We start from the raw sequence: 13054 nt of genomic DNA on the forward strand, positions 1-13054 counted from the left end.
CTGTACAAGAGCTGATAAAATTTCTTACGCTTTCAGAACAAGAAAATAAAATTAATAAACAGATATATATATACTTATCAAATAGTTATACACTTTAATTCTCCTTTAAAATCTTTACTTCAATTTAATGCTCACATATTTGCATAAATTAAAAGCTTTTATTTAATTAATTTAATATAAAAGATATAAATTAGGAAATTAGTAAAAGTAACGACAATTATAATTTTATACATTACACAATTAAAATACACGATGTAATTTTTCACATAATCTTAAGATTTATGAAGTTATTAATATTCCATTAGGGCGCATCCACGTATTTGGTATTCGCCCAATACTGAGCAGAGTTGATGTTTACTCGTGACGAATGTCCGTGTATTTTCTCGTTTTTTATTGTCGTTATTTTAATGTTTTATAAAATAAATCTACTCTTATATTTTTAATTTTCTTTATTTCTCCCATTTCATTTATAGTTTAAATATTTATTTTTTCTGCTATTTCTAGCAATACTATTTTTTAAAAATTCCTTTCAGTTTTACGTTTAAATTTTTCTGCATTGATGAAGCGATACCATCCACTATTCTCTTCTTTTGTTTTTCCCCTCATTAAAAGCATGAACTACTCTTAACTCTAAAAGCAGTGGCACAAATTATTCTTTGAGAATTGTCCATTTTTTAGATCCAGGATGAACATTCGCCATTCCCGTAACGAACCGATGCTCGGCAAATAACCATAAATGTGTTAGTGTGTGTTCGTCAGATGACAAACACTTCGCAAATACTTTGGCAAAAAGAAATTTTGGGCATTCGGCGAACAGCGAATTTGTGGACGTGCCCTTAGAATGCAACGTACAAATAAATAATAAAAAGAAAGTGAATGAAATGAATGAAACGTACATGATTTCAATATAATTCTTTTGGAATTTAGCAAAATTCGCAACGAGCAAAAGTCTAATCGAAAAATATCTTATATAAATAACTGAAATAGCAGATATTGTATTGACAACAAAATTCGTTTTTGACGAGGCAATTTAAATAATCATTTCTTCATGCTCAAGATCTTGGATGCGGATTATTTTTTACAGCGAATTATCATATTCTTCATTATTGTATATCAACGATATCATATTTAATCTCTTTGGAAGACCGAATTATGTCTTCTTGACAATATTGGCAAAACAGTAAATTCAAATATCGATCCTCACGTTCTTCTGACTTTTTTCCATTGTTTACTCTGCAACCATTTATGAACCGAATTCTTCATCCATTCGTTTTTCTTATTCATTTGTTCATCTATATCTAGTAGAATCTGATATTGTTTTGCTTTTTCTTTACCTAATACTTTCATGTACTGTCTTCCGGTCGCTATTACCTGCAATAAAATAAATTATTTAAACTTTTTATGTTCTATATAAATATTTTATTCTTAAAAAGAAATATAGAAAATCCAGCAATGTTTTGCGTAACCTTCCCGGCTGTTAAAAAATAACTTTTATAGTATAATTTTATTAATAATAAAAACAACTGTGTTTGGCGCCGGCCATCTGTTAAGAGATTTTTGTTATAAAAAACGTTTTATATTTTTAATTATTATAAAATGGCGAAAGGTTTAATTTTTAAAGTAGTGATGAGTTTCATAAAAAATATTGTAAATGCTAATTACAAAAAACATCTTTATTAAGTCCAATCCCTCTCGAGATAAGACACATGGCATTCTTGTATCTCTTGTATACCTCACCTCCTCGACCTTTAACCATCGAAATTAAAGTTTGATGGTTAACGGGGAGATAAAAATGTCACTGTCATTATTAACATTTATAATTTTTTAAATCAACAATTTAGATGGTGCAAGTTGCTTATTAATTCATCATTCTCTTATTTTCAATCTTGTCAAACCCAATCGTTTGTCTATATTTCAGTAAAGACAAACGTATCTTGAAGTTTTTTGCATATTGATATCTCCTCAATAAGAGGACTTGTCCTGTCACCTTTATAAGCTTCATTTTTATCCGTCAACAATTCGGATGATGCGAATTGCTTATTAATTAATTGTAATTCTCAACATTTTTATAGGCTAGTTTATTTATTTACATATTTATAATATTATCTTTTTATTTTTTCCATGTACCAACCACATTGTTGTTGATAATCCTTCTCATAATTGTTCGACAGCCGGATGGCCGAGTAGTCAAGGTGGCAGCCTACCGCTCTGGGGAACCCGGGAGTTAATCCGGAAGGGTCGAAAAATCTCCAGGAAGTTTTCGGGGGTAGTCTGACCGGATATATCGGTCCTCATCCCTCATCATCCGGCCTGTTCTTTATATTGGTTATTCCTACAATCTACCAGTTTGTTACATAATGCTTGTAAATCTTACTTATAATGTTTTAACATCAGCAATTGAGAATTTTGTAAAAACATAAAAACACGTAAAATTGATGTCTTCTCATAGAAATGTCATCTAAAAAAATTACGAAATCTACTCCGGAAACAATGGAGTAAATGAAAAAGATCTGGTGAACCAAGGTCTTTTATGTGGTATTCAACAAGAATCTATACTCAGTGGCCTTTTTTTTCTCAATATATATTAAAAATTTTCTTTGCCATCTTAAATCCCACGTTGTAGCTTATGCCGACTGTGGTGTTTTGACGTACCACGTAATTATAGTGTTCGTTGGAAATACAGTAGAGCGTCGATTTTCCGAAAGTCAATCATCCGAAAGAATTCCAGTCGACAAATTTAAATTTTCGCCAGTGCTGTGGCGCTTCAATCTTTGGCTATATCTTGGGCTACTCAACGTGACGAATGTCCGTGTATTTTCTCGTTTTTTATTGTCGTTATTTTAATGTTTTATAAAATAAATCTACTCTTATATTTTTAATTTTCTTTATTTCTCCCATTTCATTTATAGTTTAAATATTTATTTTTTCTGCTATTTCTAGCAATACTATTTTTTAAAAATTCCTTTCAGTTTTACGTTTAAATTTTTCTGCATTGATGAAGCGATACCATCCACTATTCTCTTCTTTTGTTTTTCCCCTCATTAAAAGCATGAACTACTCTTAACTCTAAAAGCAGTGGCACAAATTATTCTTTGAGAATTGTCCATTTTTTAGATCCAGGATGAACATTCGCCATTCCCGTAACGAACCGATGCTCGGCAAATAACCATAAATGTGTTAGTGTGTGTTCGTCAGATGACAAACACTTCGCAAATACTTTGGCAAAAAGAAATTTTGGGCATTCGGCGAACAGCGAATTTGTGGACGTGCCCTTAGAATGCAACGTACAAATAAATAATAAAAAGAAAGTGAATGAAATGAATGAAACGTACATGATTTCAATATAATTCTTTTGGAATTTAGCAAAATTCGCAACGAGCAAAAGTCTAATCGAAAAATATCTTATATAAATAACTGAAATAGCAGATATTGTATTGACAACAAAATTCGTTTTTGACGAGGCAATTTAAATAATCATTTCTTCATGCTCAAGATCTTGGATGCGGATTATTTTTTACAGCGAATTATCATATTCTTCATTATTGTATATCAACGATATCATATTTAATCTCTTTGGAAGACCGAATTATGTCTTCTTGACAATATTGGCAAAACAGTAAATTCAAATATCGATCCTCACGTTCTTCTGACTTTTTTCCATTGTTTACTCTGCAACCATTTATGAACCGAATTCTTCATCCATTCGTTTTTCTTATTCATTTGTTCATCTATATCTAGTAGAATCTGATATTGTTTTGCTTTTTCTTTACCTAATACTTTCATGTACTGTCTTCCGGTCGCTATTACCTGCAATAAAATAAATTATTTAAACTTTTTATGTTCTATATAAATATTTTATTCTTAAAAAGAAATATAGAAAATCCAGCAATGTTTTGCGTAACCTTCCCGGCTGTTAAAAAATAACTTTTATAGTATAATTTTATTAATAATAAAAACAACTGTGTTTGGCGCCGGCCATCTGTTAAGAGATTTTTGTTATAAAAAACGTTTTATATTTTTAATTATTATAAAATGGCGAAAGGTTTAATTTTTAAAGTAGTGATGAGTTTCATAAAAAATATTGTAAATGCTAATTACAAAAAACATCTTTATTAAGTCCAATCCCTCTCGAGATAAGACACATGGCATTCTTGTATCTCTTGTATACCTCACCTCCTCGACCTTTAACCATCGAAATTAAAGTTTGATGGTTAACGGGGAGATAAAAATGTCACTGTCATTATTAACATTTATAATTTTTTAAATCAACAATTTAGATGGTGCAAGTTGCTTATTAATTCATCATTCTCTTATTNACGAAAGGTAGGCGAAAAGTATCGACGTTGCTATACATCATACGTTTTCGTACGAAAAGGTATGACATAGAGCGACGTTTAAACAATAGGGGAGAATTCAGAACAATCCAGATTGGTATTAAATAAATAAACCATGAAAATTATCCTTCTTTGAAGGTATGACATAGAGCAACGTCGATACGATGACCGCGAAGTCGATGGTCGAACTTACGAATTTAGTTGGACATCCTATTTAGCTGCGTAAACACCATCTGTTGTGAGTACAAGTCGTCGCTCTTTCTCGCCGTGAAAGGATCTCTTGCGTTACGCTCGTGTTTTCAGTGCGTTTTCGCTTTATTTTTAGTATATTTAATTATATATATAACTCCACCTATTTACTAAGGCAACCAAGAAAAGTACGGAAACAACTAACAAGTAAGAGGAAGATTGTAGTAAATCGACAAGTGAGGTGAAAAGGGAAAGCGTGAAGCGTAAAAGCGATACACGTTTGACGGATCTAGTGGCCATCTTTAAGATGTCGATGTCGATTATGTGCTCTATTCTTAAGAACAAAGAAACAATGAAAGCAGCAAATATGGCTAAAGACGTTGACCTCCAGGAGATCGCATTATATTGAGAAGATGGAAAACTTCACTTAGTGTAGATAAATGAGATGCAATTGAGTAGTGATATCATCTCCGAAAGTTTTATTTATGAGAAACCAAGCAGCTGCATAGCGACCTTAAGAAATGGGACTTCACAACTCTTCACTAAAGTACAGGCGGCCTAAATGCAATTTTCATTTTATTATATGGTATTTACGTATTTTATTTATTGTTGAAATATTTTAATTTATTGTTTAGTGCATTTAATTATGTTATTTTTACCTCTAATTATGTGAATTTGATATTTAACTTTATCGAAATAGATATTGTTTAGGATCTGAGAACAGATTCATTTATTTTTTATTATTTCTAATGGGAAAAATTGATTCGGACTTTGAACGATTTAGAGTTCGAACAGTCTCTTGGAACAAATTACGAGTAAATTCGAAGTACGAAGCGTCGCTGTATAGTTATTTAGTATAGGGAGAAGGTGGTATTATGGAACCCTGCAGGCATAGCAAGGGGAAACTTGCTATGCATATATGCATAGCAAGTTTCCCCTTGCTATGGATGTCTGCCTAGCACTTCAATTAAACGGTTGTCCGTAGTGAATCAGCATATTTGTGTTTTTTGAATTTCGAAAGTTTTGAATGCTAAGTGAATTTAATTATTTCTAAAATATAAATCGTGTAGTTGTAGGTTCACTGGTGCACGTATTCCGTTCCAGAGACTTACGGGTACATATTAATCTATGTGATGTTCACGTTTTTTAAAGTTTGGTCTTGACAGACATAAGTTAATTCAAGATGGCGATGCGTGAAATACGGACCCCATTGGTGCTTTTAATATGGAACCCGTCTAACTTTTGTAAAAGTATGTGATAGATCAGTGGTTTCGAATTAGTTTTTCCTGCGTACCACTTCAAGAAAGAGCTCAAACTTGCGTACCCCTTATAGCAGAAATTCATATTAATCCATACTAATAATATAAATTCGAAGGTAATTTTATCTGTCTGTCTGTTACCCTTTCACGTCTAAATTGCTGAACAGGTTTTAATAAAATTTGACACAGAGATAGCTTACATGTTGGAGATGAACATAGGCTACATTTTACTGAAAGAAAATATCTTACTCCCACGAGAAAATTCGATATAATGCGGGCTTAGCTAATGTGCACGATTTTGTTTGCACAGCTTTGTAAAATCTGGTTGCTTTTTGGGTCAGCTTCAGTCTCAAGTCATCTTCGAGTTGAAGTCGGTGAAGATGTTTATTTTCATTTTTGTCATGGCCGAAAATCCGCTCTCGCAGAGGTATGTTGTGCAAAATGATAGTAAATATTTTATTGCCGCTTCGCTGACATGATAATAATGATAATTGTACAATTAACACAATCTGTGTTAATTGTACATTTTTTGTTTCCTGCATAAGAACTTCATTTAGGTATTGTCACAAATGCATTTTTTTGATGAAATTTCAAGAACATTTTTAGTTATAAATAAACGAATTTGTGCATTCGATATCATGTTGTAAATTACCGAATTTTTGAGGGTCCACCCATTATTTTTTTGATTGCTTCATCTCATGCATTTAAATTTTAAACCGACTGATTTTAGATTGCGCGCGCGTATCCCTTCATGCAATTTCGCGTACCACTAATTGGAAACTATGGTGGTAGATAAATAAAAGAATAGAAGGAAAATGAAAAAAGTAATAATAAATACCTAACACTATAGGAGCATTATATTTATGATTTTTGTACATGATTAGCTTCTTCTTTGTACATTTCTTTATTATTATGTGTTGGGTTTAGTGGGTTATACTCGGTACACACCGGTGGCTGTGTACTATGCCGGACCAGAGTCAAGGCATAGCAACCAAAACAAAACTAAAATTAAATGTGTGTGTCAGTGTCTGTATTAAGGAATTTCCTAACAATATGGCATGTATTCAATATAGTGGCCTTCTGTAGTGTGATGTATGTATTTCTACTCAATTGTAATGTTCCCAGGCTTTTGTGTAGCGTGTGTGGTATCACACCTGTACAGGAGAGAACAACAGGTACAATAAGCACCCTATCCATCCTCCACAGATGCCTTATTTCCTGGGCGAGTTCTGTGTACTTGCTAATTTTTTCAGTGCATGTGTTTTGTACATTGTGAGTGTTTGGAATGGCTATGTCTATAATGTATGTGATTTTATTGTGTTTGTCAATGAGTGTGATGTCTGGTCTGTTGTGGTAAATTGTTTTATCTGTGATTATGGCTCTGTCGTAATACATTTTGTGCGTGTTATTTTCCAATACTGTCTGTGGAATATACTTGTAGTATGGTTCGTGGATGTCTGCCAATTTGTGTTTCTTTGCAAGCTCTTGGTGTATTATATTTGCTACTTGATTGTGTCTATGTAAGTAATCTGTCTGTGCCAAGAGCTTGCAACCAGAAGTGATGTGTTGTATAGTTTCTGGCATGATGTGACATTTTCTGCATGTGTCATTTGTGAGTGTTGTATCTTTGAGTATGTGTTTTCTGTAGTTTTTAGTATTTATGACCTGATCCTGTATGGCAATCATGAATCCTTCCGTCTCCCCAAAGAGGCATCCCCGATCTAACCAGCTGTTTGACGCAGTTTTGTCAACAAAATCCTGGGCCAGGTCATAAGGATGCCTGCCATGGAGTGCCTTTCGAGCCCACGATTGCTTGATGGTGTCTATGCTTTTTATGTGTTGTGTCATGTCTGTATGATGTGAGTGTAAGTTTAATGGTGTGTTATTTGAGTCTGCTAGAGTTACTGCTTTATGTAACTGTGATGTTTCTTGTTTCTTGTAGAAAAACTCTCGCAGTGACTGTATTTGTTTGTAGTGAAGGTTAACTATGTCAATCAGGCCACGTCCGCCTTCTTTACGTGGAAGGGTTAATCTTTCTGTGGCGGATTTAGGATGATGTTGTTTATGCTTAGTAAGTGTTGTTCTTGTTTTCCTTTGGAGTTGCTCGAGATCTGTGTGAGTCCAATGTATAACTCCAAAAGAGTATGTGAGTACTGGGATGACATATGTGTTTATTGCTTTAACTGTGTGTTTTGCATTTAACTGTGTTCTAAGTATAGCGTTTAACCTACTTTGGTATTCTTTAATTAATCGTTGCTTTATTTGTGTATGTTCTGTTAGTTTGGCCTGTTGGAATCCTAAGTACTTGTAGAACTCGCCCTCTTCCATGGATTCAATAACGTCTCCATTTCCAAGTGCAAAATCTTCTTTCTTCAGGATTCCTTTTTCTATGTGAAGTTTTTTGCATTTGTCTAGGCCAAACTCCATTTGTATGTCCTTAGTGTATGAATGTGTGATTTGTAGGAGTTGATGAAGTTGTTTTTGTGTGGATGCATAAAGTTTTATGTCGTCCATGTACATGAGATGTGAGAGTGTAAACTGTGTTGTTTTTTCGTGTCTGATATTGTAGCCGTATTGCGTGTTGTTTAACATGTTGGATAATGGATTCAGGGCTAGGCAGAACCAGAGAGGACTCAAGGAATCTCCTTGAAAAATTCCTCGCCTAATGAATATTTCGTTTGTTTGTATGGAAGTGTTACTAACCCTGAGATGTAGTGTTGTTCTCCAGTGCTGCATAGTGTTTTCGAAGAATGCAATGAGTGATGGATGTATTTTGTACATGTGTAGAATATGTAGCAGCCAACTGTGTGGAACACTGTCGAATGCTTTTCTGTAGTCTATATATGCCATGTGTATGTTTCTGTGTTGTTTGTGTGCTTGCCGTAGAATGACTGAATCTATGAGTAACTGTTCTTTGCATCCCCTGTGATTTCTACGGCAACCTTTTTGTTGTTCTGTAAGAATGTCGTGTTCTTCAACATGTTTGTATATTTTGTTTGTGATACAGGATGTCAATAATTTGTAGAGTGTTGGAAGACATGTAATTGGTCTGTATTGTGTGGGGTCTGTGGTTTTGTTGTTTTTAGGTTTCATGTAGGTAATGCCCCGAGTAAGAAATTTTGGCATGTCTTGTGGATTGATGATGATGTGTGTTAGATGTTTAGCTAGTTCCTGGTGCAGTGATGTAAACTTTTTGTACCAGAAATTGTGAATGTTGTCTACACCAGGTGTCTTCCAGTTGTGTGTTCTGTTAACAGCGTAGCGAATGTCGTGTATGTTTATTTCAGCACAGGGCATACTTGGTATGTTATGCAAGTTTCTGTTCTCCTCCTTGATCCAGCCTGCATCAGCATTGTGTGTAACAGCATTGGACCAAAGAGAAGACCAATAAGTTGTGAGTTCTTCTTCTGTTGGTGTGCCACTGTGCTGTGTATCAGTGTTTGTTTTGGTACTGATTTGTCTGTAGAAAAGTTTTTCATTGTTTGTGAATAATTTATTTTGTTGTTTTCGTAATGTACATGTTTTGTATCGTTTGAGTCTACGTGCTTTGGCTGCAAGTTTTTGTTTTAGTGTATCGATGTATTCTGTAATGTGTGTGTTGTGATGTTCATGTTTTGTGTGTGTTTTGATTTTCTTGAAAATGTTTTTGAGTTGTTTCTTTAATTTGGATGTTATGTTGTTTTTTAGTGTATTGTGTCAGCCTGCCTAATTGCTGTCTGATGTCATAAAAATCCAATTAGGAACATTTATTTTAATAGTTACCAGTACTACTCGCACAAAAAGTGTGTGTGTAGTTATGATACCTTGTTTACAATTCACTATAATGAAAATGGGGTTCCATAATACCAGCTTCTCCTCTACCGTTTTTTAATAACATCGGTATATCAGTATTGACAGCAGTATTAAAAATTTTCAAAAACAAAAAGGACAATTTTCTCGGTTTATTTTATTTGAAACCAATCTGGATTGTTCTGAATTCTTTCCGATAGTTCAGACTAAACATCATTCCTATTTCTCTATCCTGCATTTTTTTAGAACCATCCGTAACACTGAAACTATCAGACAGATAATGTAGTATTTACATACTGATCTACACTCAAATCATAATGTATTATTTGTTCATGTTAATATACTCCTACAATAACAGATAATGTACTGTACATCATGCTATAAAGGCATGTAAGTAAATATTGTCCAAAACATATAATTATTACATTTGACTAATTAAAAATGTGGAAAATCGGAATATTTCTTTTCAAAACTAATTATAAATACACTGCATCATACTATTAAATTATTTATTTCTACATATTAATTTCGATTGTTTTTAATGAATGACACATAGCCTTTTAGTTTTCTCTACAGTCTGTACTAATTCCGTACCAAATATAGCATCATGTAATTAAAACAGGTTTTGTTTTCCTTTCGTTACATACTTAAGTCTAATATACTTTCTTTCAAATACGAAAGTCAATAATAAGTTAATCTTTTAAATGTAATTTCTTATTTTTAGTATCGTTAAAACAGAATTTTCCATTTCTTGAAAACAAACTGTATATACAGATATATCTCTAATTTGAATTATACATAATTTAATTCAGTTTAATTATACACAGTCTTCCAGTTTATTCGGATTATATCGACTAAATCGAAAAGAAAAATATTTTATTGTAATCTATTGTACTTACTCTTCTGCCAATTCTTTAAAATGAATATTGAAGAAATGGAAAACTTCTAACCACATATGCGGGTTACGAAGGACTGATCTCAGTATAATAGAAAATTGTCTTACTTTAGGCTTCTTCAAAAGTTCTTCAAGCAATCTAAACATAAAAAAAGGTAACATTTTCACATGAAATATTGATATTGAAATAAATTTTCAATAACAATCAACAACCAATTCTATATATTGGAGTTTTTAAAACATTTTTATTACATAGAGTCTGTTAAGAAAAAAGAGAAAGAAAGTGAGGAAAAAAATTTTAAAAAGATGTAAAATGTTCTAAATATTTACTTTGTTATTAATGTCCTGTTTCTGCTGCAAGCTAAAGAAATAGTGGTTAAAAAATCTTCGTTTTTCAAATAAGAATTAAACACCTCGTTCCATTCTTCCGCGGTTCCATATTCGATTCCAGTACACATAATCGAATGTTTGATGTTGGTACTTAAACTACAAACGAAATTTGCATAAATTAATGTAAAACAGAAAAACTTAATTTATCTCAATATAAGTAATTTTCATTAAAAATAAACTGAAAACGTTTCGTAAAACGTGTTAATTGTTTTCGAGAAACTATTTATTTCATATTCATAATTAAATCGAATTCATTTGTAGTGTTCTGGTTGCACGCTTTAAATTATATGACCTTACAAATAGATAAAACGAAAACAGAACTATGATAGCTAGCAAATCTACGCACGTATAGATTGCACCTACTGTTAATTCAGAGTGCTACCTGATAATTTTATTAACTGTTTCTCCTAAAATTTAACTTACAAATACATATATAATGGAGGATAATCTAAATAGCTTAAAGCTAAAAATCCAGCAACGAATTACTTAACTTTTCCGGCCATGTTTAAAATTACGTGTGTGACGCCGTCTGTTATGGTATTTTATTTAAAAAACAGCTTTTTACATTTTTAATTATTATAAAATAGCCAAAAGCTTAATTTTGAGGTAGAAATGGGCTTTTTGAAAAATTGTAAATGGTAATAACGAGTAAAATCCCATTAAGTTCGACCCTACTCGAGATATGACACACGATGCCTTTTCTCTCCTTATCCTGTCGACCTTTAACCATGAAAATTTAATAGCTTCAAAATACATATTGGGGCCTAACAGAAATTAATATGATAAAGTAAAGAAACCCCTAATAATACCTAACAAATTATATTACAATATAGGAAGTAAACAAACTAAATGTTGCCCCAACTTTCTTACTAATACTTCTAACTACTACTATTTACTATTTTAAAACTGAAAGGTAAAAAATCTTTTCTATCTAAAAAATCTTTGTTTTCTACATGTTATTTTTATTAATCCTTCGAGAATAATAGAGTTTTAGTTGGCGAATATGAAAAAAAATCTAGAATACGGAGCTTCTACAGTATTTCAAAATGAAAGTTTCTTAACTAAATTAAGACGAATTTAAAAAGTTGGCTATGAATAGTCCAAATTTATTAATCTGTAAATCATAGCCATGAGGTTTATTCTATTTACATAATTATATTCTAATTCGACAATTCTCGAAATCAAAAACATTTTAAAATTAAGCAAGAACATGGGGAAACTTCGTAAATATTTCTTATTAGAGAAAATTCTATTTGATCTGTATTAAATTCATAATACTGGTCAAGTTAAATTATTCTATGTTTTAATTTTAACGAATTTAATATTTAATAAAACTCGTTAATTAATTAGAAACAGCTTTTTGCCTGTGATTATATTTCTTTGTACAATAAATTCCAAAGTAATTTTTGTATTATTAAAGTTTTTTCATTAAGTTGATACATTATAAATATGTTCTTAACATTAGTTAATTACGTAATACATACTAAATATTTAAAAATTCTAATTATTTAATATAATCGATTCAATTAAAGTTATTACCCGGTTTCATTTTTTGTTTCGTTCCAATTTTTAAATTTAGCGATAGCGGTATTCACACAAGGCATGTATCTCCTTCGGCATAAAAAGGATATGGATAGATCGCGAATTTCCCTGTAATCAAAAAACAAAAGTTCAACATAAAATTACAATGTTCTCAGATAAATTTGGAATTTAAAATTTTAAATCAAATATAACACTACATTTTAAAATATGTTTTCAAACATAGGGTATAAATTAATATTCAATAAAATATATCTATTAGAGATGGGCGAATACTATCCACGAATACTTATTGTTCAATAAAAACTTTATATATCGGTATTCCCAAATTTTCCCTTCGAGAATGTAAAATTCTCTACAGAATTCACCATTAATATCCTTATCCCATTTTTCCCATTTTGTGGAAAATATCCCCAGTATGGAAACTATGTCTTCAGCACCTCTGGTTTAATTTTCCACAAGAAGTAGATCTTAAACGTTCCAATGCTTCTTTTTGCAAATAAAAATCAACAGTAATGAAAATGAGACAAAATCTTTTATTATTTACTTTGTTTAATAATTTGTGTAGTTAAGAAAATGGTACTAAAATACTGTAAAAACAAAGTCAAAATAAAAATTTTGAAGTTTCATTTCTTAGAATGTAGTACATTGTTTTTGTT

The 13054-nt window shown here is 31.7% G+C and overlaps 1 protein-coding gene across 1 annotated transcript in view; it reads right to left on the reverse strand.

Annotated features, from left to right (window-relative positions):
• Window positions 1-497: 497 nt before the first annotated feature.
• Window positions 498-13054, reverse strand: part of LOC111625537 (endoplasmic reticulum aminopeptidase 1-like) — a 49939-nt gene continuing 37382 nt past the window's right edge. Inside the window, 6 exon segments of the mRNA XM_023368699.1 lie at window positions 498-1395; window positions 2425-2442; window positions 5317-5362; window positions 10471-10605; window positions 10797-10952; window positions 12396-12506. Of these exon segments, the coding sequence (XP_023224467.1) occupies window positions 1201-1395; window positions 2425-2442; window positions 5317-5362; window positions 10471-10605; window positions 10797-10952; window positions 12396-12506 (661 nt within the window). The 3' untranslated portion in view covers window positions 498-1200.

Source organism: Centruroides sculpturatus, unplaced genomic scaffold (assembly GCF_000671375.1).
Source record: "Centruroides sculpturatus isolate CEXI.00-Female unplaced genomic scaffold, Cexi_2.0 scaffold341, whole genome shotgun sequence".
NCBI classification, from domain to species: Eukaryota; Metazoa; Arthropoda; class Arachnida; order Scorpiones; family Buthidae; genus Centruroides; species Centruroides sculpturatus.